Source organism: Symphalangus syndactylus, chromosome 17 (assembly GCF_028878055.3).
Source record: "Symphalangus syndactylus isolate Jambi chromosome 17, NHGRI_mSymSyn1-v2.1_pri, whole genome shotgun sequence".
NCBI lineage: Eukaryota > Metazoa > Chordata > Mammalia > Primates > Hylobatidae > Symphalangus > Symphalangus syndactylus.
This window is the reverse complement of record NC_072439.2, coordinates 11,038,353-11,063,542: the sequence shown is the minus strand read 5'-3', so window position 1 is coordinate 11,063,542 and position 25,190 is coordinate 11,038,353. Positions and strand designations below refer to the sequence as shown.

The following is a 25,190-nucleotide window of genomic DNA, read 5'->3' as shown; positions in this document are numbered from 1 at the left end:
TATCCTCCCACCTAAGCCTCCCCAGTAGCTGGGGCCACAGGCATGAACCCCACTGAGGCCCCTGGCTGCTGTTTATTTTTTTGAGGCGGAGTCTGTGTTGCCAGGCTGGAGTGCAGTGGTATGATCTCGGCTCCCTGCAACCTCTGCCTCCAGGGTTCAAGCAATTCTCCTGCCTCAGCCTCCCGAGTAGCTAGGACTACAGGCGCCCACCACCACGGTCGCTAATTTTTTTTAGTAGAGATGAGGTTTTACCATGTTGGCCAGGCTGGTCTCGAACTTCTGACCTCAGGTTATCCACCTGCCTTGGCCTCCCAAAGTGCTGGGACTGCAGGCGTGAGCCACCGCGCCCAGCCTCTGGCTGCTGTTTCAACAGCACCCTAGGCCTGCCAGTGAGGTGGGAATCCACCCCAGGACCAGGCCGTGTCCCTGGGGATGGCAGGGTCACTCTCCTATTTCTAAGCTTGGACAACCCATGCAGTGGGATGTGTCAGGGGGTTCAGAAAAGACAAAACAGAGGTCTGGGAGATGTTTAATTCCACCTTGAACAACTTGGCAAGGTCAGCAGACAAGCAAATGGGTAAAAGTACTTCACAACAGCAGAAAAGTTCCAGCAGGGGTGCGTGATTCCCACAAAACCGTGGCGATGTGTCCTACCCTCAGGAATCCACAATGGAGGGCGGCTCGGGGGGATTTTCCATGAGGCAGTACGAGGCCCGTACGTGCAACGCTAAGCCCCGCCTCAGGCGGTGGTACTGGCCGCCCGGAGTCCCCGAAAGAGCGACCAGTAGGGGACCAAGGCCGACGACCCTGACCCCTGCCTCCTCTGGGGTCTGCCCCACTGCTCCAGACAAGACAGACCCCAGCGTGCGGGTAGGAGGCAGAGCTGCCAGGGCCGGGTTTCCTGGTCTCGGAATTGAGCAGAATCAAGCGCAACAAAGGCCAGTGAACACCGAGTTCAGAGCAGCGGCCACCTTTGGCACCTCCCGAGTCCCAAGGGCCCAATATGAGAGTCCTTGTGGCTCCGTCCTGCTCAGTGACCTGCATCCGAGACAATCGTGTTCTGATCTCCTCTCCGGTGGCTGTGGTCAGCTGGTGAGGGCCTGGGGGAAGAGGGTCACAGCCCCTCAAAGCAAGGCCTCCAGCTCGGGCCAGATGCAGCCCAGCCAGTGGGGAGAAAGCAGCCCCCAGGCCACTGGGCCCTGGAACCCTGGAAATTTCACCAGCACTGCTGTCTAGGTGCAGCCTGGAGCATCTGCTGAGAATGAACAATTCATCGTCTGTGGCTTTGCTCTTAACAGCACATCTGACCCTGCTGGAGCCTGGCTGAGCCCCACGGAGTCACAGCCTTCAACAACCTGTGGCCCGGGCACCGTGTTGTGGACCAGAGCCGAGCTGGCAGCCACATCCTGGAAGCCGTTTCTCCAGACGGGAGCGCGGTTGGGCTCCCACACAAAGGCTGTGCTTCTGTGATGGCGGGCACAGGACAATGCATTTTCTCACACCACCCTATGGCTCCCACAGTGACCCTGACTGCTGCGGCCACCCTGGGACCCCAGCATAGCCATCCGGGCCGACGACTGAGACGGCGGTGACTGGCCATGCAGTGACAACACAGTGCAGGGAAATTCACTCAGGACAGGCCAGGCGGGCAGGGGAGGTGGAGGTGGTCTGGCCCATGGCAGCCAGGGCATGTGGCTGCACGCTGCGGTCCACTCACACACAGTGCGGAGCACCGAGGCCCCTGGAAAGGTGCGTGTCCCGCTCTTCTCCCTGCGGCCACGGCAAACACGACACAGAGCAGCGGCTCGTCTCTGCTCCCGCCTCTAACGAAGGCTGTTTCCTCACAGCTGCAGAGCACAGTGAGTGGGAGAGCAAATTCTGCAACCATCACAGGCGGAAACCACACAGGGGGAAATACACAAAACAGCAAACCCGGAAGAACCATTCCCACTTCCGAAGCTCCATAATCACGGCAGACGCTTCTTAAATCCTCCCGTTTAATATCAGATGCCACACATACGAGATAAACGTGCACATCGGGAGAAAGCACAGCACAGCCACGAGTACTGGCACACAGTGAATATGCTTCCGTCCTTTCAAAAGCCTTTCCCGAACGGTATCTTGTAAAAAATGCCAAAAATAAAATGAAAAAAACTGCCAGAAAAAGAGAACTGGCTTTCAATGTTAACGAAATGGATTCTCCAGAAGTATGGAAATCAGGACTGCCACGCAGGAGAACGCACAGACAGGTCCAAACGCAAATGTGCCCCCGAGCCCCCATCTTCAGACACGCTCACACACACTGGAGGCGCCTCCACCGCCAGGCCCCGCTGACAGCACAGCCGGCTGCTCCATCACCGACGGCGCCGGTTCCGCTCTTCAAGGAGCTGGTTGTCAAATATTTCTTTTTCCCTTCAGAAAACAAGAGAGTCTTCATTTTAGTAATCATTGTGTGTTAAAGAATATGAGAGGACCGGGTGTGGTCGCTCACGCCTGTAATCCCAGCACTTTGGGAAGCTGAGGCAGGCGGATCACAAGGTCAGGAAATCAGGACCATCCTGGCTAACACGGTAAAACCCCAACTCTACAAAAAATACCAAAAAAACCCCACAAAAAAACAAAAAAAACAGCCGGGCGTGGTGGCGCATGTCTGTAATCCCAGCTACTTAGGAGGCTGAGGCAGGACAATCGCTTGAACCTGGGAGGTGGTGGTTGCAGCGAGCCAAGATCACACCATTGTACTCCAGCCTGGGCAACAGAGCTACGTTCTGTCTCAGATTAAAAAAATAAAAATAAAAAAAAGAGTATGACAGAGAGTCTGGGCACGTTGGCTCACGCCTGTAATCCCAGCACTATGGGAGGCCGAAGTGGGTGGATCACAAGGTCAGGAGTTCAAGACCAGCCTGGCCAAGATGGTGAAATGCTGTCTCTACTAAAAATAATAAAAATTAGCCGGGTGTGGTGGTGGGCACCTGTAATCCTAGCCACTCAGGAGGCTGAGTCAGGAGAATCGCTTGAACCCAGGCACAGTGGGGGGGTTGCAGAGGTTGCAGTGGGCCGAGATTGCACCACTGCACTCCAGCCTAGGTGACAGTGAGACTCTGTCTCAAAAAAAAAAAAGAAATATATATGTATGTGTGTGTGTGTGTCTATATATATATATAAGAGAGGGCAGTTGTTTGACGGGGACAGAGCTGCAATTTGTAAAGATGAAGAAGTTCTGAGATAAGCAGCAGTGCTGGCTGCATAGCACTGTGAATGTGCTCACCGCCATCAAACCGTACACCTAACAAGGTTAGGATGGTAACTTTTACATGATGTGTATTTTTTTTTTTTTGAAACGGAGTCTCGCTCTGTCACCAGGCTGGAATGCAGTAGCACAATCTCAGCTCACTGCAACCTCCCCCTCCTGGGTTCAAGCGATTCTCCTGCCTCAGCCTACCAAGTAGCTGGGACTGACTACAGGCACGTGCCACCATGCCTGGCTTTTTTTTTTTTTTTTTTTTTTTTTTGAGACGGAGTCTCGCTTTTTCACCCAGGCTGGAGTGCAGTGGCTCAATCTCGGCTCACTGCAAGCTCCGCCTCCCGGGTTCACGCCATTCTCCTGCCTCAGCCTCTCTGAGTAGCTGGGACTACAGGCGCCCGCCACCACGCCCGGCCAATTTTCTGTATTTTTAGTAGAGACGGGGTTTCACCGTGGTCTCGATCTCCTGACCTCGTGATCCGCCCGCCTCGGCCTCCCAAAGTGCTGGGATTACAAGCGTGAGCCACTGCGCCCGGCCTTTTTTTTTTTTTTTAAGTAGAGACGGGGTTTCACCATGTTGGCTGAGATGGTCTCGAACTCCTGACCTCGTCATCCACCCACCTCGGCCTCCCAAAGTGCTGGAATTAGGGGCGTGAGCAACCGCACCCAGCCTTAACAATGTTTTAAAATATTTATTTTTAGAGACAGGGTGTTGCTCTGTCACCCAGACCAGGGTGCAGTGGCATAATGGCGACTCACTGTAGCCTCAACTCCTGGGCTCAAGGGATCCTCCCACCTCAGCCTCTCAAAGTGCTGGGATTACAGGCATGAGCCACTGTGACTGGCTAAAAATAATTTTTTACGAAAGAGTATGAGATGCCAAACTGTCCTTACTAAATGACCTCCCTGTAAAGGAAAATTATAACAACTGCTTAGCTAGCAACCCCTCTCAGGAACAGGGCTGCCCCGGATCAAAAAAGATCAACAACAGCTGCTGGCTCTGATGTGCGCCCCAGCAGACCCGGAAATAGGGGAGAGCACACCAGCCGCAGCGCCAGAGAAAGGCAGGCCTGAGGAGGACAGCCTTGGGAAGAGTGCAGAGCGGCTCATGGTGCAACTCGAAAAGGACAAGAGGGCCTGGGAAACGCCGTGCAGGGGGCGGGGACTGGGTCCCAGGACACCCAGTGTGTGACCCAAGACTCAACTGAGGCCAAAGGTCAAATACGATACTGCTCACTGGCCTTGTTATTTTGACCACATCCCCGGCATGATAAAATGATGGCCTGTGTATTCAAACCAATTAACTTCTCCATCACAGCAGCAGCACCGTTCTCACAGTTCACTGGAGGTTTTGATGGTACCTGGAAGCCGTGATGAACTCCTAACGGGTTTTGATGTCGGCAACCCAGACTCAAAAAAATCAGGAGGATGGAAGATTTCCACAGATGGGAGTGGAGCGGTGAAGAGGTCTCTGAGACGGAGGGAGAGGACAAACCAGCAGGCTGGGTCCAGGTGTCCTGGCTCTGACCTTACCCCCCCGGACCTCACTTATTCTTACAGCAAGCATGATGGGGGAACCATGAAGATCCAGCAGAAAACACCCAGTTTCTGTATCCAAAGGCCTCTCCTGTTCTGGTAAGCCAGCTGGGCCAACACTTCCTAAACAAAGCCAAATTCCACCTTTGGGCAGCTCTGCGCGGGTGGCCTGCCAATGCCACCGAGGCCCCACACCTCCTCCCTGACCTCTCTAGCGGCCCCTACTGCCCTGCCCAGGGAGGACATGGGGCTGGTGAGGGAGTTCAGTGTCGTCACCACGAGTCTCCTGTGACTGTGGGCCCGGGAGACGTCGGTGGCTGCGCAAGCCGCCCTGGCCGGGGACCCTGTCCTTGACTCTAGTTGAGTCTTCAGCCTGTCACTGCCCCGTGGGCCCCGCCTGGCTCCCAACAAGGCCTGGCCGCGTGCCCAGAGACAGGATTAGGTGCTCTGGGGGCCAAACATCCAAGGGCAGCTAAGCACACGATGTGAGAGAAACATCTTGATCACAGCATTCTTCTGGCTGCTGGAAAGTACCGGGCCCTGCTGCTACTTAATCTTGCTGCATTTCTCACACAGCCATGGGGCTGTGGAAAGAGTGGAGGAAAGTTCAAAAAGCAAACATCAGCCCCTGCAAAAAGAGATTAAGAACAGACATGGCCCAAGCACGCGCCCATGGCCCCGCGGTGCCCACAGCGACCAGCTGGGAGACCCGGGCCCAGCCTTCCTGGGGGGCAGGAGTGACCCACAGGGCGAGTTCAGCGTATGTGATCAGCTCACCACCCAGCACCTGGGCCACCTCATGAGGGAGAGGGGCTGTGGCAGCCTGGAGTCAAACTGCCCGTAGGTGTGGAAACAGAAACTGCAAGGCAGAGATGCAAGTGGCTGGAGATAGCGCCGGAAGCAGCCTACCGGTAGCTCAGCGAAGGCCCCTTGATGTACTTCTCCTCGGCCGTCTTGTAGTCCACCTCGTCCACCGCAGAGATCGCACAGATGATGGCCTGTGAGAGGGCACGGGACTCAGCAGCAGCAGGCACTGCCCAACTGGCCCCACGTGGCCCGCGGTTAAGAAGGCCGCAGGGAGCCCGGGTCACCAGGTTCATGCCTCCAGACACGGTCTAGCTCATGGTTCAGAAGGTGCAAACCTAGTCCATGAATCCCTGCTTGAAATGTTTCTTAACTAAATCAGTATTATCTTTTGGACTAGAGACAATAGCTCAGATCACTAAAAGCAGAGAATAAAAGGCAAGACCCAAACCCACAAGTGCATTTCTGAAAAATTTTAAGTTTTTTTTGGTTGTTGTTTTTTCTGGGACAGAGTCTCGCCCTGTCGCCCAGGCTGGAGTGCAATGGCACAATCTCAGCTCACAGCAACCTCTGCCTCCCGGGTTCAAGTGATTCTCCTGCCTCAGCCTCCCGAGTAGCTGGGATTACAGGCACTTGCCGCCACGCCCGGCTAATTTTTGTATTTTTAGTAGAAACGGGGTTTCACCATGTTGGCCAGGCTGGTCTCAAGCTCCTGGCCTCATGATCCACCTGCCTTGGCCTCCCAAAGTGCTGGGATTACAGACACGAGCCACCATGCCTGGCCTTAAGTCTATTGTAAAAAAAAAAAAAAAAAAAAAAGAGTATCCTGAATACACAATACATACCTGACATTAAGAAATCATCCCTATTTTTGGCTGGGCGCGGTGGCTCACGCCTGTAATCCCAGCACTTTGGGAGGCCGAGAGGGGCGGATCACGAGGTCAGGAGATCGAGACCATCGTGGCTAACTCGGTGAAACCCCGTTTCTACTAAAAATACAAAATATTAGCTGGGCGTGTTGGCGGGCGCCTGTAGTCCCAGCTACTTGGGAGGCTGAGGCAGGAGACTGGCGTGAACCCGGGAGGCGGAGCTTGCAGCGAGCCGAGATCGCACCACTGCACTCCAACCTGGGGGACACAGCGAGACTCCGTCTCAAAAAAAAAAAAAAAAAGAAATCATCCCTATTTTTTACTATTGTGATTATGGTAAACACATTTTTAACAGAGTCCATTTGGTTCAGAGCAGAGCCTCTCCCACTCGGCCCTGTGGACGTCGGGGCCAGACTGTTCTCTGAGGTGGGGCCATCCTAGGCACTGCAGGGCACTTAGCAGCGTCCCTGCCCCAACCCACTCCCTGCCAGAAGCACCCTTAGCTGTGACAAGCACAAATGTCCCCAGACACTGCCAGTGTCCCCCAGGGGGCAGAATCACCCTCCTTTTAGAGACACACACCAAAGTATTTATGGGCTTAAAAAAAAAATGTGGCCGGGAGTGGTGGCTCACGCCTGTAATCCCAGCACTTTGGGAGGTCGAGGCGGGCGGATCACGAAGTCAGAAGATGGAGACCATCCTGGCTAACACGGTGAAACCCCATCTCTACTAAAAATACAAAAAAATTAGCCAGGTGTCGTGGCAGGTGCCTGTAGTCCCAGCTACTTGGGAGGCTGAGGCAAGAGAATGGCATGAACCTGGGAGGCAGAGCTTGCAGTGAGCCGAGACTGTGCCACTGCACTCCAACCTGGGTGACAGAGCGAGACTCCAACTCAAAAAAAAAAAAAAAAAAAAAAAGCTTGAGGGTTTTTATGCTCCAAAAAATAATTCCAGGCAGGTTATGGGCACATTAGAGTTCATTATGCTATTTTCTTTTTGGGTCTATTTGAAAATTCCCATAGTTATAAAGTTAAATAGTTTTGAGTATGTTTTTTTCCCAAAGATGTACACATATGCCCAGCAATGTCCTCTCTGAAATTTCAGATACAAACTTCAAAATCATCTATATTTGCTCTTCACCAAGCCCCAAATCCGCAGCTGAAGTTCGAAATCACAGACAGTCTAATTTGTGTGTTTAACTTACCACGGGTTTATCAGAGTATGAGGCGCATTATCCACTTACAGTTTTTCAACTTATAATGGGTTTATCTGGGTACTAAATGCGATTCTGACTTGGGAATTTCCAACTCGCAGTGGGTTTCCCAGGTCTGACCCACCGAGGCTGGGGAGCATCTGTGCGCCCCCGGTGGGGAGGGAGTTCGCACCCCCTGGTGCTGACAAGCTTCTAAGCAGCTCCGTCTCTGCACAGGGGTCACGTAAGCGGCTCCGTCTCCACACGGGGTCAAGCGCACGCACTCGCATTTCCCAGCACTGACGGGATGTAAACACAGGAGGCCTCCGTGCTCCGCCAGCCGCCGAACAGCCAGGGAGCAGGGGCGAGCACCGTGGCAGCCTCCTTGTGCAAAGTTTTGGAAAATCCCAGCGCAGGCCCCTCCCTGCCCACGTGACACACTGGTCCGCGGCTCACCTCGGGCAGAAGCACGTCCAGAATGAACCGGATCTGGTCGCCGTTGGTGCGCCGGAGCACCTTGGCACCCACCTCCTGGTAGACGCCCTGCAGGTACTTCACCACCAGGTCCAGCTGCCCCTCATCCTCCAGGTAGGTCTCCACGCAGGTCACGTACTGGCTGGAGTTCAGGAAGGACTGCAGCCAGCGAGACGGCTTCCTGCTCTTCAGGATGGCCCGCAAGTGGCTCTCCGCGCCCTTGGCCTTCACGATGTACTCCACCAGCTTCTGGTTGGCCCGGTCCCGGGCGGCCCGCGAGCGGTCGGGGAGCACTTTCCGGCAGGGCTGCCTCTGCCCCAGGGGCCACCCCACCACGGGCTCCTCGGGGCTCCCCTTGCTCAGTTGAGGAAACTTGGTCCCCAGGACGTCCTGCTGGATGGATTTTCGGACAGGATAGCCTGCAAAGGAAGCACCTGTCGTGGGACCCGTGCGTGCGCTGCCTTCCTCAGGCGGCTGTGGGTCAGGGCCGATGGGAGGCTGCGACATGGCAGGGGTGGGGGCAGACCCTAGCGCTCGAGCTCCTTGTCAGCACGGGAGTGGAGCGTTCACACTCCTAAAGACACTTCCTCTGCTGGAACCCCTGGCCTTGACCCTCACTGGGCCCTGCAGCCAGGTTTAACTCTTAGAGCAGAGAAAAGCGCCTGCCCGTGCAGCACTGCCCAAGCAGAATCAATTCAGCCACGTCCACTCCTCCACCAACTAGGAAGCATGGAAAACTCCGCTACTGTCGATAAAGGAAAATGCTGGATCGACAGTGAAGTGGTGGCCAAACATGCCGGTGTTCGTGCTGCACTGGGTCTTTTTTTTGAGACCAGGTCTTGCTCTGTCTCCCAGGCTGGAGTGCAGTGGTGCAATCACATAGGTCACCACAGCCTTGAACTCTCGGGCTCAAGCCATTCTCCCGCCTCTGCCTCCCAAGTAGCTGGGGCTGCAGGCGCGCAAGCCACACGCCCAGCTCATTTTTTTCTATTTTTTTGTAGAGACGGGGTCTTGCTCTGTTGCCCAGGCTAGTCTTGAACTCCTGGCCTCAAGCAATCCTCTTGCTTCAGCCTCCCAAAGTGGTGGGATTACAGGTGTGAGCCTCTGCACCTGGCCTACATTCTTAACAATATCTGATGTGTGCAGCCACCAGCCACAGCAGGGACAGGCTGGATGTGGCCCATGGGATGAGGGCTCCAGGGCAGGCTGGGGAAGCTGTGCCAGTGGAAACCAGCAGCCCCAGGTCCCAGGGAACCTAAGGGGTCACGTCAAAACCTCACAGGGGTTGAACAATGCTGTGTGGCTGTGGACAATGCCTTGACCCCAATGTCCCCTTCCACAGCTTCAGACGTACTTGACCCCAACGTCCCCTTCCACAGCTTCAGACATACAAGATTGTTTTTTCCAAAGGGCTAAAAGGCTGACCACCTTTTCCAAGATGTGCCTGTAGACTTACTTATATCAGCCGCGTAATATTCCAGGAAAGAGCCAGCAAAAGACCCGCAGCCTGCAGGGGGTGGAAGGGAGAGAGCATTGTGTAGACCTAAGAGGAGTCCCAGGAAGTGTGTTCCAGGGGCCGGCCCGGCGTCTCTGTTTAGGAAATAATCAGGCCAGGCCAGAACCCCAGCCCACCCACAGGGAATGCCCCAGGCCTATGGAAATATGCCCCGCCTCCAGGCAGCTCAGGCCCAGCCCCTCCGAGGGGTCTTCAGAGGCTGGACGCCTGCTGCCTGGTTCCACCCCTCCCCAGCACCCCACGTACCTAACCGGACCCTGTAGTCGGTGATGAGGGAGACGCACCAGCCGATGGCCTGGTCGAAGTCCTCCCTGGCTTGGTTCTACAATAAGACCCGGGCAGCAGGTGTCAGTGGGAGGCAGTGCCAAGCACCCTGGGTTCAGAAGCCACACAGAACCCAGGGACCAGCCTGGTGTCCAGGCTGCTCACGCTCCAGCCCACACCTCCGATCCTCCCTGACAAAGGGGGCTGGCAGACGCCTCACAAAGGGATCCCCTGGTAAATGGGAAACGCACCAGGCACAGGTCTGGGCCCTGAGCTGCTCAAATAGTGGGCACAGGGGACCTGATGGCTTGGGCTGATCTGAACGCATCAACGGTGCAAACACCTCCCATGTGGCCACTGTGCCACGTGACAGGACATGAAGTCCTGGAAATAAGCTGCTGTAACAGCCGTTTTTCTTGGGAGCTGTTGCCTGCAGCCAGACTAGGCCAGCACCTGGGCTGCTCTCATAGCACCTGGGCTGGCAGCAGGGTGGGTCCTCAGAAAAGGACACAGCAGTCCCAAAGACGCCACAAAGCCACGACCATCACACAACGACCCAGGGAAGACTCTGGAGCCGAGGGCCACTAGGGGCACGGAGGCGTCCCATCAGCACATCCCAGGGCCAGGTGGATGCCGCTGTCTGCCCACCCAGCAGCCCCTGCACTTTCCTAAAGCACGGCTTCCCCAATATTATCCCTCAGAAGCCACGGTGACTACCACTGAATCAAGTGGGCTTCGGGACCACCACACACCTGAGTCACAAGCAGATGTGAACACACTCTTAGGAAGAAGCAGGCACCCTGCGTTCTCAGAACCCAGGGTTTTTGATATAAACAGCAGCCCTTCTGCGTTTAAGGCACGGAGCTTCCTGCTCTTCTCCTCACCCCACACCTTCATCCATTTTTAGAAAGTAACTCGGTTCCAGCTGGGCGCGGTGGCTCACACCTGTAATCCCAACACTTTGGGAGGCTGAGTCAGGCGGATCATGAGGTCAAGAGTTCGAGACCAACCTGGCCAATATGATGAAACCTTGTCTCTACTAAAAATACAAAAATTAGCCAGGTGTGTTGGTGTGCGCCTGTAGTCCCAGCTACTCGGAAGGCTGAGGCAGCAGAATCGCTTGAACCCAGGAGGTGGAGGTTGCAGTGAGCCGAGATCGCACCGCTGCACTCCAGCCTGGGCAACAGAGTAAGACTCTGTCTCAAAAAAAAGGAAAAGAAAGTAACTCAGATCCCTGAGAGTGGAAAAGACACCATCACGTTTTCTTTTTTTCCAGAGGAGTAAAAATAACTGCACTGAGTTGACATGTTGGTGCTGAAAGTCGCTACAACAAAATGAGTATTTCCAGAGGGGAAATAGACATTTCTGAGTTAGACAAATCCCTTGCAGTTCATCGACAGCACGTGATGAAAGCTGGCTGCAGATCCAGGGAACAGGAAGCCGCTCTGCAGCAAGCCATCTGCCACGTGGTATCGGCCAGGCTCATTGCGGCACTTGAGGGCCCACAGGGCTCCCGACGCTGAGCTAGGGATGCCCCCAGCCGCAAGGGGCTGGCTACCGAGGCCCCTGTGCCATGGGGTGGACTGAGACAGTCGGCCGGGGAAGGCAGTGGCCTTGCGCAGTGGCTCTCTGCTGCAGCCTTGCCTGGTGGCCCTGGGTAAACTGTCCTCGCCGGAGCCCCAGCTTCCTTACATGTAAAGCGGGGAAATGGGGCCGCAACTTCCCAGGACAGTGGTGAGAATTCAGCGCAGTGACTGAGCCCACGATCTAACTCTAACGGCCAAGCGCAGCCTGGCTCTGTTACTTCCCACAATCATTCACACGCGTACACCGCAGCCATGGATTTCAAGAGCTATACACAGAGGACACATTTACTAATCACAAAGTAAACCATTTGAAGCACAAAACATCATCCACCTACCAGAAGCATCTGTTTCTCTTTACAATCAAAGTGCTTTAAACTTTTAAGAGACACTGTGAAACTTGAAGCAGAGAGAGGGAAAAGTTAACATGAATGAACTTCCTCTAATAAGCCACAAACCTTTCCCTGCCTCTGATTAAGATCAGTGGAGGCCGCTGGAGGCCCCACCAGCCCCAGCTTATTTATGGAAGGTGACCGTTTCCCCAGCTGCGAAGAAGCCCCCAACGCACCATGGTGGGTCCAGTGACTTCAGCAACACTGACTGGGCCCCGCCAGGACAGGCCGACCTCGGGGCCTGGGTCTCCACTCCACACCTCCCACCCCTCGGGCGCAGCACAGAAGTACCAGATGACAACGGTTCTGCGCGTTCGACTTGGCAACATGCAGTGCGATGGTTTTAAAGGCTGCTTTCAGCCGGCTGATCCATCCACGTGTGTTTTCATCCCATGACTAAGGAACGACCAGGTAACCCAGGGGCAAACTCAGGTGGACGCAGGGATGCTGTCTGCACACCTGCATGGACCACATTTGGCTAGTTTGTGGGAAACGGGGCCCCAGTGAGTGTCTGGTTGGGCTGCCTTTCAAAGCCAGCAAATCAAGTTGTGAAAACTGGGGTGTCTGACCAGACCCTTCACACACAGCCTTTATTTTGACTCACCCTTCCCAGTGAGTGAGAGATCATAAGAAGGGCACACCTCCAGTGAGACCCCACTAGCCCTGCCCGGGCCTGGACTCCTGCCGGGGTCTCCCCTCTGCCCTTCCGTCCCCACGCCCGTTCTGACTCTGAGAGCAGCCAGCCTGCCCCCCCCAGGCCCATTCACAGAAACCAAGAACAGCGGGTTACCCTTTCATTTTCGGGTTCATGTGTCCTTCGATGTACAGCACACTTGCTTTCTTATCTCTCTGCCTGACGCTTTTGACCTGTTCACAAATCCAAGAAAATAAAACATCAAAACAAAAGAGATCGTGGATTTTAAATATTTTTTTTGTGACATCACATGATACATCTAACAGGCGTTGACCCCAGCTCTGGGGGTGAACCCAGCGAAGTCTCCTGCAAGGAGGCGCTGAGAAACGGCCCCATGATCTGCCACACACATCACCTGAACGCTTTCCCATCTGAGCGGAATCAGCCAGTTTTGTTTGGGTTTTTGAATAAAAAGAACCACAGCTACCGCTGCCAGCTGCCTCTTTAAATAAGTGTCCTGAGATTCTCCAGTGGCTCAGCACGGCAGGTTTGCCCTCCTCATGCTCTGGGTGAGTGGAGGAAGGGCAGAAAGGCTCGGGAGCAAGCCCAGGCCACACGGGGAGAGGCAGGGACTGCAGGGCGCTGCCACCTCCACACAGCCTCCCCAGTCCTGGCCTCCCGGGGCCACCGTGAGAAGGCAGTGAGGAGCACCGGCGACCAGCGCCTCCAGTGGCCCTTCCGCCCTGCACTCTCAGGGAGGCTGCCTGCTCTTATGCCCCAGGAACCTGTCACATCAGTGACCTGTTAACCCAGCAGGGACCCCAGAAACTGATGAAAACAAGGGAAAGACTAGCAAGGTGCGGGAGGGGAAGCCAGTGCCAAGGAAGGGCGGAGGGTCCAGAAGCCTGGCCTCCATCACTGCCGGCCAGTAGGCGACACAAGGGGCCCAGCTAGGCCATAAACGTGTTGAACCTCCCCAGCAAACACCACACAGATTCAACTCCAGGTTTCCCGGAACCATAATCAGTCACATGCAAGGAGCCTAGGTGACTCGGGTGAGGTCAGTCATTAAAGCAACAAAAGCGTCTCTGGATTACTGCAGGGCCAATGCCTTTTGGCATTTGTCTCTTAGGAGGATAAAGGGAAAAAAGGGGTAAAATATGAAGGAGAGGTGAAGGCCAGGACAGCACCTGTGCCCAGGACAACAATCAAACTAACGACCTGCAACTTCCAGGCCTGCACAGATGGAAGCAGAGAATCTGCCCCAGCTTGAACTCATCACCTACACCGGGAACTTGGACAGGATTTCAAATTCCTGTTTGTACACATGCAACCAACCCCACCACAAAATCCAAATTAATGAGCTCTAATGGGGGGAAAACGGGGTGAAATGCACAATATTTAAAATGAGCAAATCACAATTTTTTTTTTCCTTTTTCTTCCCCCCAGAGATGGAGTCTTGTTCTGTCACCCAGGCTGGAGTGCAATGGCACGATCTTGGCTCACTGCAACCTCCACCTCTTGGGTTCAAGCGATTCTCCTGCCTCAGCCTCCCGAGTAGCTGGGATTACAGGTGCATGCCACCACGCCCGCTAATTTTTTGTATTTTTAGTAGAGACAGGGTTTCACCATGTTGGCCAGGCTGGTCTCAAACTCCTGACCTCAGGTGATCCACCCACCTCGGCCTCCCAAAGTGCTAGGATTACAGGCGTGAACCACTGCACCTGGCTGCAAATATTTTTTTCGAGCAGGTCTTTCTAAGCCTGCTTGGTGAAAATGTGGCCTATAAACTTAACACCATTGTGCCTTAATTTAGGTACAGGCATCTCCTTAAGTCTTTTGTATAAACCCACCAACTTTTCCCAGGAAAAACAAAATAATGAAAACATTTATCCAGATCAAATTATCAAGAACTAAGGATGGGTGGAATAAAAATTCATGAAATTTAAGTAACTACATCTTAGAAGACGGAGGAAGCTGTTCTTACCACTGCTGGCCAGGAGGGGTATTTTTTATATTTAAGCCAGACTAGCATTCCTACTTCGAACGAACGTGGTTCTAGAATTTAAAGAAAAAAGAAAAACAAAAAAAAGAATAGACAAGTCAAATCCATATCAAGCACCGGGTGTAACAGCCTGAGAAAACACAGCGCGATATTGTTGAAACCTGACTTTATGTCATTCACTTAAAAGATGAGGAGAATGTGAAAGGCAGATTCACATACCCCACACTACTTGAGTCTAACCACCAATGATGAGACAGTGAAACCAGCAGCTGAGTGGGGTGCTGCACTGGGTTCCCAGCTGCGACAAACCCACCCTCGGGATGGGAGGGGTGCCATGAGGCGCGGCTGGGGCTCTGTCCTATGTGCGCGACTTTCATAACTCTAAAATAACCCCGCTGGAAGACACTTTTAAAGAGCGTGTGGCACAAAACAGAGGTGAGATAACAGCACGCGGAGAAGACCCAAACACAAGGACTGAGATTCTAAAGAGGATTCTGGGAAACTACAGTCAAAAATGGGAAAATTATTTAAATCATAACTACAAACTACTTTTTTTTTTTTTTTGAGACAGAGTCTGGCTCTGTCCCCCAGGCAGGAGTGCAGTGGCACCATCTCGGCTCACTGCAAGCTCCGCCTCCCGGGTTCCCGCCATTCTCCTGCCTCAGCCTCCCGAGTAGCTGGGACTACAGGCACCTGCCACCGCGCCCGGCTAATTTTTTTTTTTGTATTTTTAGTAGAGTCGGGGTTTCACTATGTTGGCCAGGATGGTCTCGAACTCCTGACCTCGTGATCTGCCCACCTCAGCCTCCCAAAGTGTTGGGATTACAGGCTTGGGCCACCGCGCCCAGCCTACAAACTACTTATGAATGAAATATTTTCAATTCCAAAAAAACGAGTGAATTATTTAAAATTTTAAAACTAAAGTAAGGCCGGGAGCGGTGGCTCACGCTTGTAATCCCAGCACTTTGGGAGGCCGAGGCGGGCGGATCACGAGGTCAGGAGATCGAGACCACGGTGAAACCCCGTCTCTACTAAAAATACAAAAAATTAGCCGGGCGTGGTGGCAGGTGCCTGTAGTCCCAGCTACTCGGAGAGGCTGAGGCAGGAGAATGGCGTGAACCCAGGAGGCGGAGCTTGCAGTGAGCCGAGATTGCGCCACTGCACTCCAGCCTGGGCGACAGAGCGAGACTCCGTCTCAAAAAAAAAAAAACTAAAGTATTAGAAAAACTACTGGAAATAGTCTGTCCTTAGACACACAAAGCCTGTGTCCGACCGCACTGTGGAAGGAAGGAAGTGCCGTAGTCCATGAACAAAGATCAAAACCTAAAGGCCTATAAAGTAACCAACGCGACCAGAGGAAAAGGGAGGCCCACTGGGGTGAGTGTCTGCTATGAACGTGGCACAGAGTCCTTTCCCCGGTGAGGGGCATTTAGTCTTTAAGAGAAACTTCCAGGCCCACGTGGACAAACAACCAATTCAGAGGCCGGTCAGGGAACCCTCATAAAGATGCCCAGCCTGACAGGTAGGAAACAAAACCAAACGGGAGCAAAACCCAGTTCCCACTGCAGGCAGAAGCCAGGCAGCACCAGGCTCTGTGTGTCCCGGTGACCCGACCCCAGTGGGGCAGCGTGGTCAGAAAGGGCCCTTCCCAAGGGCACTGTGCTCTTCCTGTGTGCGAACGGATCCTGCAGAAATGATTTCCTAGAAGTCCCCGACGGGTGTCCCATAGCACCTGCCGTCCTGGGACCATCCAAACAGGTGCCCAATGAGTGGGGCAGGGTTTGGTGAGTGGTGACTGCTCACCCCAGAGGAAAAGGATCAGAAGAGCATGTGGAAAACTGTTAAAAAGTCTGACCATTAGCATTAGGCAAAAAAGGGAAAATGTGAGACTGTAATGAAGCCCTTTCAATGATGGAAAAGCAGTCAAACAGTGTGGACGAAAAAAAAGAACGACACAACAAGGCCACAGGCACGCGAGTGTGTGTGGAATGGCGCTCCCGAGGCTGCACACGCACCAGCTTCCTGGCGGGGGTGGGGAAGCCCAGGAGAGAAGCCCCCTCACCTCCCTGTGTTATTTTTGCAACATCCTGTGAATCTATAATTATTCTGAAACTAGACGGTTAAAGAAAAGAAAAACAAGACTCAGTTAAGAGGAATGGTTCCTGGGCGAGTCTAAAGCGGGGCTGGTTCTCGTGACTTGGTTTGCGAAGCTGACCTTCTGTTCACAGCTGGCTCAGATCTTTGGGTCTCTCATTTCTAGTCCCTTCCACGTAGATGCTCAGAGGCACCTAAAGGCAGGTTTTCCTCTGGTGCAAGCAGCTACTTACAGGAGGGGCGTGGGAGCAGTTCTCCCTCGGGCTGAAGACCCGGCCTCCCTGGACAGCCCCCCAAACGCCATCACCAACGGAAGCCGCGAGACAGTACGTGGCCACACCCAAGCAATGGCGACACAGCCCCTCAGCTCACTGGGCCGTTCCCTCATTCCCAGCAAGGGGACAGGAGGACAAGGGCTTGAGGTAAGTGACAGGAGTAATGCTCTAACAGGGAGGGCTGGGCCGTCTCTTCCCAGGAGTCCCTCTTCCCTTTGTGTAGGTTATTCTTAAGATAGAGGACTGAAAACCTGGCACTTCTGAAGGTCCCTTCCAGGTCTCGGTTCAGTGGGAGAGAAATGAACTCGCAGGAGACCTTTTGTGGAGAATGTAAGGCCCGGTCTCAGAGCCCCGCCGCCGCTGCCTTTGAGCGCACCGTTAGGACTGCAGGCGCACCCCCTGGTCATTTCTTACCATGGTATAAAAGGACTCTTGGTGGCTCCTCGTCTTCCTCATCTTCCTCCAGGATAGAACGCATGGAATTAGACCCCATGGACTCTTCGGAAGACTGGCAGTCTGCCAATAACGTGATATTAGACTTTCGTTGTCATCGTATTGTCTTGATGACTCATCCCAAGAAAACATTTCATGACACATGACCATCGATGCATAAAGAAAAGGTTCCATGCTATACACAACTCCACACTGCCAAATTCAAATAGAGTGCGCTTCTATTAAACTACATTTTAAAGAAAAACGCAAGAGGGAGGGAGGGAAGGAGGGAGGGAGAGAGGCCTGCAGTGAAGGGAAGGCGGGCCATAAGCAGCAGCCACCTCAGCCACAGAAGCTGCGCGCACTCTGGATGGGAATCCCTTTTGTCCCAGCCTGGCTGCCCCTTCACATCTGAAGCACTCAGTAGATGTGCAGGGAGGGGGCCAGGACAGGAGCTGACTATGGAACAGGGCAGGGGTGCGGATACGCAGGGAGGGGGCCAGGACAGGAGCTGACTATGGAACAGGGTAGGGGTGCGGTCACTTTGTCTTCAGAGCATGGCAACCTCAGTTCCCTGCTGCTTCCAACGTGCTAAGGAGATGATGACCTCAGGAAAGAAGTTCAGAGTACAGACTGAAATATCTACGCAGTAAGTCTGTAGCGAGTAGATTTCCAGACATTTGATCATGCGGTAATTAAGATTTCTGAACTAGCATTTAAAAAATTAAGGATGCTACAATGTTAAAAGGAAAAAGTCACAGTGCTTGCCTGCAACCACACCACACAAAAATATATCTGCACAGGAATTCTTAAAAAGTCAGTCTTTAGAGTGAGTGAATCACTTTCGAGATTCCTGCCCAACTTAATAGGAATGCGTTATTGCTTCCGTAAAAGAGTTAATCCTCGGGGTGCAGCCGCAGCTGCGGCCTCAGCACAGCCACAACGCTCCCAGCCCCACCGCAGACAATCATGGTCCGCCGCCCCTCTCCGGGCTCCCCACTCACTCAACTCCCTTCCCTTCTAAACAAAAGTAAGAAGACAAATATTTAGAAGTTGAAGCAATTATAGCCCAGTGGGGAGACAAACAAAAAGGAATGAGGAAGTCTCTGCTGTAAGTCTGTTTTGGCAACGATCTCACTAAAATCTGGTCAAAAACACCCACGTGCCTGGCTCCCAGCCTGGCTGCGGAGGGGCAGGACTCCACCCTCTGCGCTCTCCTCCTCCACAAGAAACTTTTACCTTTCTCCAGCTTCTGGGAATCCGGGCAAGGAGGACATCTGGTTTCATCCACAGAGGTGTGGGAGGGAGGCGGGCCGAGCCTAGCGGTGCTGCGCAGGGTCATAGACTCTCTGGGCCCCAACCCCAGCCCGGGGGATGGTGCGGCCCCTGCTGCCCTGGGCTCCAGCTGCCCGGCAGGCGGCCTCTGGCTGCCATCCAGGCGCAGCCTCTTTTTTGCTGGGCATTCTCCAGGCTCTGAGCAGGCCAAGGGCTCAGGGGCTGGGAGCACAGTGAGGCTGCCCAAGGGCAGACCGGGGTCGTGTCCCTCAGCGTTGGCACAGGGATCGTCCTCCCTGACCCCGGAGGGCAAGGACGGGGCTGCCCAGCTGCCTCCTTTGCTCCCCATGTCTCTCTCCGCGTCGTCCTCTGAAAGGGAAGATCCACTCGGGCACAGGCTAGCCTTCTGTGCTGAGTTTCTTCCCCGCTTACTCGCAAGAGTCCAATTTCTGTGGTGGATTCTGGACCCGCTCTCATCCTGGGCACCACCTCCAGCTGGGAGGACCGACGGGCCTCTTGGGTTTTCACTTCTCCTGAGCCCCTTCTTGTGGTCCACTATGCACTCGGGGTCCTTTTCACAAGTGAACGAACTTGACGGGCTTTGTTGCACGCATGGCCTCCTCCTGTGAGGTCTGGAACTGCCCAACACGTCTCCGCGGGGAAGAGATGAGGAGTTCGAATCACAGGGTGAGGAGACGTGTTCCATGGGCTTCCCTCGCAGAGACCGGTTGGCTCTACCTGTCCCTGCAGAGCTTTCTTGACTCCAAATGGGCCCGTCGCTCAGAACATCCAGAGCCACGCGGAGCGACCGTCTGTAGGCCAGTTCTTCCAGGGGTGCCGCAGGCACCTCATTCTGCGAGGCTGCAAGGACCGAACAGACACAATGCCGGTTACATTCACTACGCAGGCACTGCGGTCACGGCATCGCTTTAGAAGCCCGCTTGTCTCATTCTGACGGCTGGTTTCATACCTAAATCGCTGAAGGGGAGGACTAACATTTCTCACCTACATTTTCCCAAAAAGGGGACGAGGCTACAGAACAGCTATTCATTCCGGGATTCCAGGCTTCATTTTTTTAAAAACCAAATTTACTGACCTTAACTTGATTGGCTAAAAAGATAAATTCCTCCAAGTTACAAAACAATACCGTGAACAAAATGTATTGAAATGTTTTGCAAATCCTGTCTCAGCCTTACAATTTCAAATTCAATCAGGGTCAATAAAAACCAATGCCAAGTAAATAAAGAACTCTGCTGGCAACGTGTTCTTGGTGGGTGTGGGGGTCGGTGGCAGCAAGGAACAGGAGATTTAAAAGGCTCATTGTGGGCTGGTACATTTTCAGTACTTCTTTGCAAGGGCATTTCAAAGCCAGCAAAGAGCATCGTGGGCCTCTGGTTTCCAGCCCAACCTCCCTGCTGCAGTACTTTTATTTATTCATTCCGACATACAGATACGGCGCTATTTATTTGAACAAGATGCTGGATGTAATATCACAACTCAGCGGGCATAATGCCTCAATCAGAACAGTATTCTCCCCGTTGAATATTAAAGGCACCAACAACCAGCCAGCCCCCCAACACAATCTGTGCCAACAAGGACGACGCCATCCAAGATGACGGTCAGCCCTGCCTAAGTTATGCAGAGATGGATCCTGCTTTAAACAAGAGCTGTTTTTCGGAAGACACAGGAAAATAGACCTGATTTTATAAACATCATTGGAAGGAATTCCGGTCCATCTTTTCACAAGAGAAACAATTATTTGCAAATGGGATAAACAGTTCCACTTTGAGGAGAAGGAAGGCTGGCAGGTTTGGGTTTGCACAACTGTGGCTAGGGGGCAGGCAGTCGCCAATGCTCCTCACTTGTCATGTGTGTGCATGACCAGTCCCCGGGTGGGCTCAGGCAAAGCTTTCCTCACCCACAGCGTGCAAAGGAGGTGGGTGCTGAACTGAAGGCCTGGGAGAAACCGCACCCGGATGTATAGGAAGCCGAGAGCTCCACTTCCAACCTGCCTCATGCCCCCCATGACAGTGCCTCAAACAATGGGTGCCACCAACCCAAGTGCCAGGCCACCCGTTCTCTCCCTTGGGCTCCGCTCTGGAATTTTAAACACAAAACCAACTGCTTCTCAAACCTTGGGCTGAGACCAGACTGGCCAGGCAGCAACAGTACCACGGGAAGTCTTACTACAGGAAGAGGAAAGGAAAAAGGAGAACCTCCCGCTCATGGCAGCAAAGTCCTTCCTCGTCTTGTGTACTGGAGGCCACGGAGGTAATGAGATGACCTTGATGCTCACCACTGACCATTCTGGGCGTCAAGAATACGAGTGGTTCTAGGGTAAAATTCTGGAAAGGTTTAAGAAAGCAAATCCATTTTTCCTTCTCCTTCAGCTCAGGGGATTCGCGTTGCCTTGTATGAAGAAAAACATGGTGAACAGGGTGAATTTTTACCCAGAAAGCTGAGCCTTCACATTCTCCCAAATGACCTCTTATTTTATGAAAACCTTAAAAATACACTCTTAAAAATACGCTCTTACCTAACGAGGAAGCAATGGCTTCAATTTGAGACTTCTCTAGGATCTCAGCTTCAGTGCTTTTCACCTTAATTCTGCAGAGACAGAATGGACGTTACACACCACCAGCCAATGCCACCAAGACATTTTCAAACATGTTTTCCTTTAGATAACAAAAGAATTAATTTCATTTTCCTCCTCAACCTTCCACTTAAACCAAAAGTCACAGCCAACTAGGAATTCATCCGCCTGAGGTTAGAGGCAGCAAGAACCCTGGTGAATGGTTTTTTTTTTTCCCTTTTAAGACAGAAAAGGTTGGCTGGATTTAAAAGTAAAAATGAATTCAAATTGTGACTTTTATGAGGCAAATCCTACTTTCAACTGCACAAATAACTCCTTTGTTAGATTTTCAGAGTAGATGGTAATGTCACTAAAAGCTGTTTACAGCCCAGCAGGTGTGTTTTGGTTTAAAAGGATGTGCTTTCCTTTTAAACTCGAGTATTCAATTACCTTCCCAGCCGCAGGAAAGTGTGAGCTAGGGACCAAGTGAGCTTCCGAGGCAGCTGTGAAGATGCAGGCAGGAAGGAGTGGGGCAGGGGGAGCTCCACAAGGAAGAGCAACAGGGGAGCCAATGGCTTGGACTGCGCGGGATCAGTCTCCTTGCTCTCTTCAGAACTGCGAATTCTCACGACAGACGCGCCCTCGCCACAATCACACAGGACTGACTGCGGCATCAGAATCGCCGTCATTCTAGATGATCTACACGTTCCTAGTGCCAGACGCGCCCTCGCCACAATCACACAGGACTGACTGGGGCATCAGAATCACCGTCATTCTAGACGATCTACACCTTCCCAGTGCCAGACACTCACGGAGCAGAACAATGTGCCGCCTGGTCATCAGTTATTTGCCTTTTGAACGTTAAACACTAGTTTAGAGTGACAGGCTCAAAAACCAAATATTTCAAAATTGATGGGCCTGTCACAGACGTTCCTGAAAAAAGACACACAGATCTCTGGGAAGGAAATATCCCTATTTTTCTGGCATGGCACTGATTAAGAAATAGTCAAAAAAAAAAAAAAAAAAAGGAAATATCCCTATTTTACCCACAAATAGGGTCTACCCTGAGTATAATTTACATGTATTCAATGTTTGTACCAATCTCTCCATAGATACCACAGAATGCCTCGTTTGGATCTTCAGCTTCCAAACTGACATAAAATCAAACTAGTTGCTTTCTCATGAGGTTATTATGAGCATTAATGAATTACATAAATGGTGAATAAGCCCATTAAGAGTGGGCTTCAACTGTTTTGGGGGAGTAGGGGATTGAAGTATCAGAAATCTACACAGTATTAAGAAAACAGTATTAAAACAACACAACACTTAACTTTTCCTCTAGGGAGAGGATTTGAACATCCAGAAAATGTTCCTTTTTTCTCTTATTTTTTGTTGAAGTCTCGGTTTGGGCCAAAACCTACATTTAAAACAAAAGAAGATGCTTGTTATTAAAACAGCTGATGTAGTAAGAAACAGTGGCAAAATTTAGTACAAATGCAGCAGGTAATCCTGAAGGCCTATAACCATGGGATTTCAGATATTTGGTCCAATCCCCATTGTTTCACAGACGGGGAAACTGAGGCATGAGAGGCCAGTGGCAGACAAAGACAAGGACCCGGGCTTTTGCATTGCAGCTGAGCACTGTCTGCTGAATTGCTGGAAAGCATCCCCTGAACACCACCATCATTTACTATCACAGTGCTGCCTGCCAGATCTTTCCTTGAGTTAGAGCCTTACATGCCTTTTTATAGCTGATTCTCTTTTTTTTTTTTTTAGTGTGAAAAAAAAAGACATTTCTGGAAGTGTAACCTTGGAAGCACTAGACCAAAACCCCATTAAATGGGGAACGAGAATCAGTGCCAACCGTTCTGGCTCAATTATTTCACTGAAGCAAATCCTAGGTATCTCCTGATAAAGATTTTACTTGTCACCCAAAAGTCATTTCTAATTCCTGACATTACAGAATAATGGCTGTCACCTTTGCAGGCCATAATCGCTTTTCCCATCGGCAGAGGACATACTTGGCATCCGCCATCATTTACACTCATGTGGCAAGTGGCAAGTGGCAATGATTTGGCACAAAGAAAGTACTCCCAGGTCTGACGCCGATGTGCCCTGCAACAAAATTTGCACGATGGTTTATACAACTGTTTGCTTGCGGTGTTAACACAGACACAGCCCTCAGGGGCAAAGGTTAGCTCGACTTAGCCTCAAGTAGATGGTTCAATTCCACAATCTTGCATTGAGAGGCTCAATGCCAAAAAGCAGACTGACAAACAGAAACGACGGGGCTCGGTACCCAGGGAGGTGCCTGCATTTTTTCATAAATAAAATACAGCACAGTCCCTCCCAAAGGTTCTGTCTAGATTATTTTTTAAAGGCTCCTGAATAAATCATCTGCGTGCGGAAGACCTGCCTCCGACCTCGGCAGGAGAGGCATTTTACACAATCAAAGCTCACAACCCTCCCCAATTTGGGGAGTTAACAGTTGACCACAGCACACACACAAAAAATAAGACCGGAAAAACGACTGCTCTTTTGGCTGCCATGTCCCTGAAAGAACGGGGACAGCTGCAGACCGTTCATAGCATCCATGGGAAGGACTGGCTTGCCTGTTGACAGAAATGTAAAGGAGGTTTGGGGGTGCGGGTGGAATTTACCAACAACGGAGCGGGGCCTCCCCGCAGCAGGGAAGAGGGGGTTCCCGGCAGAGGTGGGGGTGGCGTTTCCAGCAACAGAGGGGATCACAGCAGCAGCAGAAGTAGGGGTCCAGGCAGCAGGGACAAGATTTCATGGTGGAGGGAGGGTTGTGGCTTGCAGGAACGGAGGATTTAGGCAACAGAGAAGGGGGTCACAGCAGAAGCGGGGGGACTCAGGGAGCAAGGATGAGGGCTCACGGAGGAGGTGGAGCGGAGGGTACAGGTGGCAGGGATGGGGGATTTCACGGTTGGGGAGGGAATCCAGGGAAGCAGATGGGGGTCCAGGCAAGAGATGGGGTTCACGACAGACGTGAGGGGGATCCAGGGAAGGAGATGGGAGTCCCGGCAGCAAGGATGGGGGAGCGGGTCCACGCAAGAGATGGGGTCCGGGCAGAGTGGGGGGCCCACGGCGGCAGGGACGGGAAAGGGGGTCCGGGCAGAGTGGGGGGCCCACGGAGGCAGGGACGGGAAAGGGGGTCCGGGCAAAGTGAGGGGCCCACGGAGGCGGGGACGGGAAAGGGGGTCCGGGCAAAGTGAGGGGCCCACGGCGCCAGGGGCGGGAAAGGGGGTCCGGGCAGAGTGGGGGGCCCACGGCGCCAGGGGCGGGAAAGGGGGTCCGGGCAGAGTGGGGGCCCACGGCGGTAGGGACCGGACGCTCCCGGAGGAGTCTCTAGGCCGGGACCGCCCCTCCCCCCAGGCCCAGCCTCTTCGCCTCAGCCCCGCCCGGCAGAACCCAGGGAACGCATCCCGCGGGCTCACCGGGCCCCCGGCTTTCCCCAGCGCGGCGCCCCAAGCTCGGGCAAGGAGGTCGCGGCAGCCCCAACAGCGGAGTACCCGCCCGCCAACCGCTGCCGTCCGCGCCGCCAGCGCTCACCGCCTCCGCCGCCGCCGCCGCCGCTCCCCGCGGGGCCGGGGGCGGGGCTTGCCTCGCGGCGGCGCCAAGCTCCGCCCCCTTCCCCCACCGCCCAATGGGGCGCGCGCGTTCCTAAGGATCGCCGGCCCCGCCCTCTCTAGCGTCCAAGGCAGCGCGCCGGCCCCGCCACTTCCGCCGCGCGTCTATCCTTTTTTCCCGCGAGTCCTGCCTGAGGAGAGCGGTTGGCGGGGCATGTGTGGCCGCTCCCGGGCGCCGCCCTCCCGCGCTCCCGGCCCTTTGTCCTCCAGTGAGACCCCGGACGCCGCCCTCGCGGGTCTCGGTGGGAAAACAGGCTCCCCAGCCCGCGGCGACCCCTGAGAAACCCTTCCAGAACTTTCGAGAATCTTCCAGGTCCTGAGGCACCTCCCATCCCGGGAGCTGCGCGCTACGGACCCAATTCCGGCTGATCGCAACCGA

At 53.4% G+C, this 25,190-nt stretch overlaps 1 protein-coding gene and 1 pseudogene across 6 annotated transcripts; both read right to left on the bottom strand.

Moving 5' to 3' along the window:
- Positions 1 to 516: 516 nt before the first annotated feature.
- LOC129466802 (uncharacterized) lies at positions 517 to 1,338 on the bottom strand (annotated as a pseudogene).
- Positions 517 to 24,799, bottom strand: PWWP3A (PWWP domain containing 3A, DNA repair factor). Of its 6 annotated transcripts, none has more exons than XM_055248131.2 (14): positions 24,620 to 24,785; positions 23,140 to 23,276; positions 22,493 to 22,578; positions 21,126 to 21,196; positions 18,554 to 19,450; positions 17,297 to 17,398; positions 14,496 to 14,566; positions 12,665 to 12,741; positions 11,821 to 11,881; positions 9,882 to 9,957; positions 9,576 to 9,626; positions 8,102 to 8,538; positions 5,690 to 5,778; positions 517 to 2,412 (listed from the first exon to the last, which is right to left on the bottom strand). In XM_055248131.2, the coding sequence occupies exons 2-14, from the start codon at positions 23,197 to 23,199 to the stop codon at positions 2,355 to 2,357; spliced, it is 2,136 nt and encodes a 711-aa protein (XP_055104106.2). In that variant the 5' UTR covers positions 23,200 to 23,276; positions 24,620 to 24,785; the 3' UTR covers positions 517 to 2,354. The 6 variants fall into 6 exon arrangements, 5 of the variants coding, with proteins under 5 accessions (XP_055104106.2, XP_063476672.1, XP_055104104.2 ...); XM_063620602.1 differs by having other exon boundaries at positions 24,735 to 24,784; XM_055248129.2 differs by lacking the exon at positions 24,620 to 24,785 and having other exon boundaries at positions 21,612 to 22,578; positions 23,140 to 23,198.
- Positions 24,800 to 25,190: the final 391 nt, after the last annotated feature.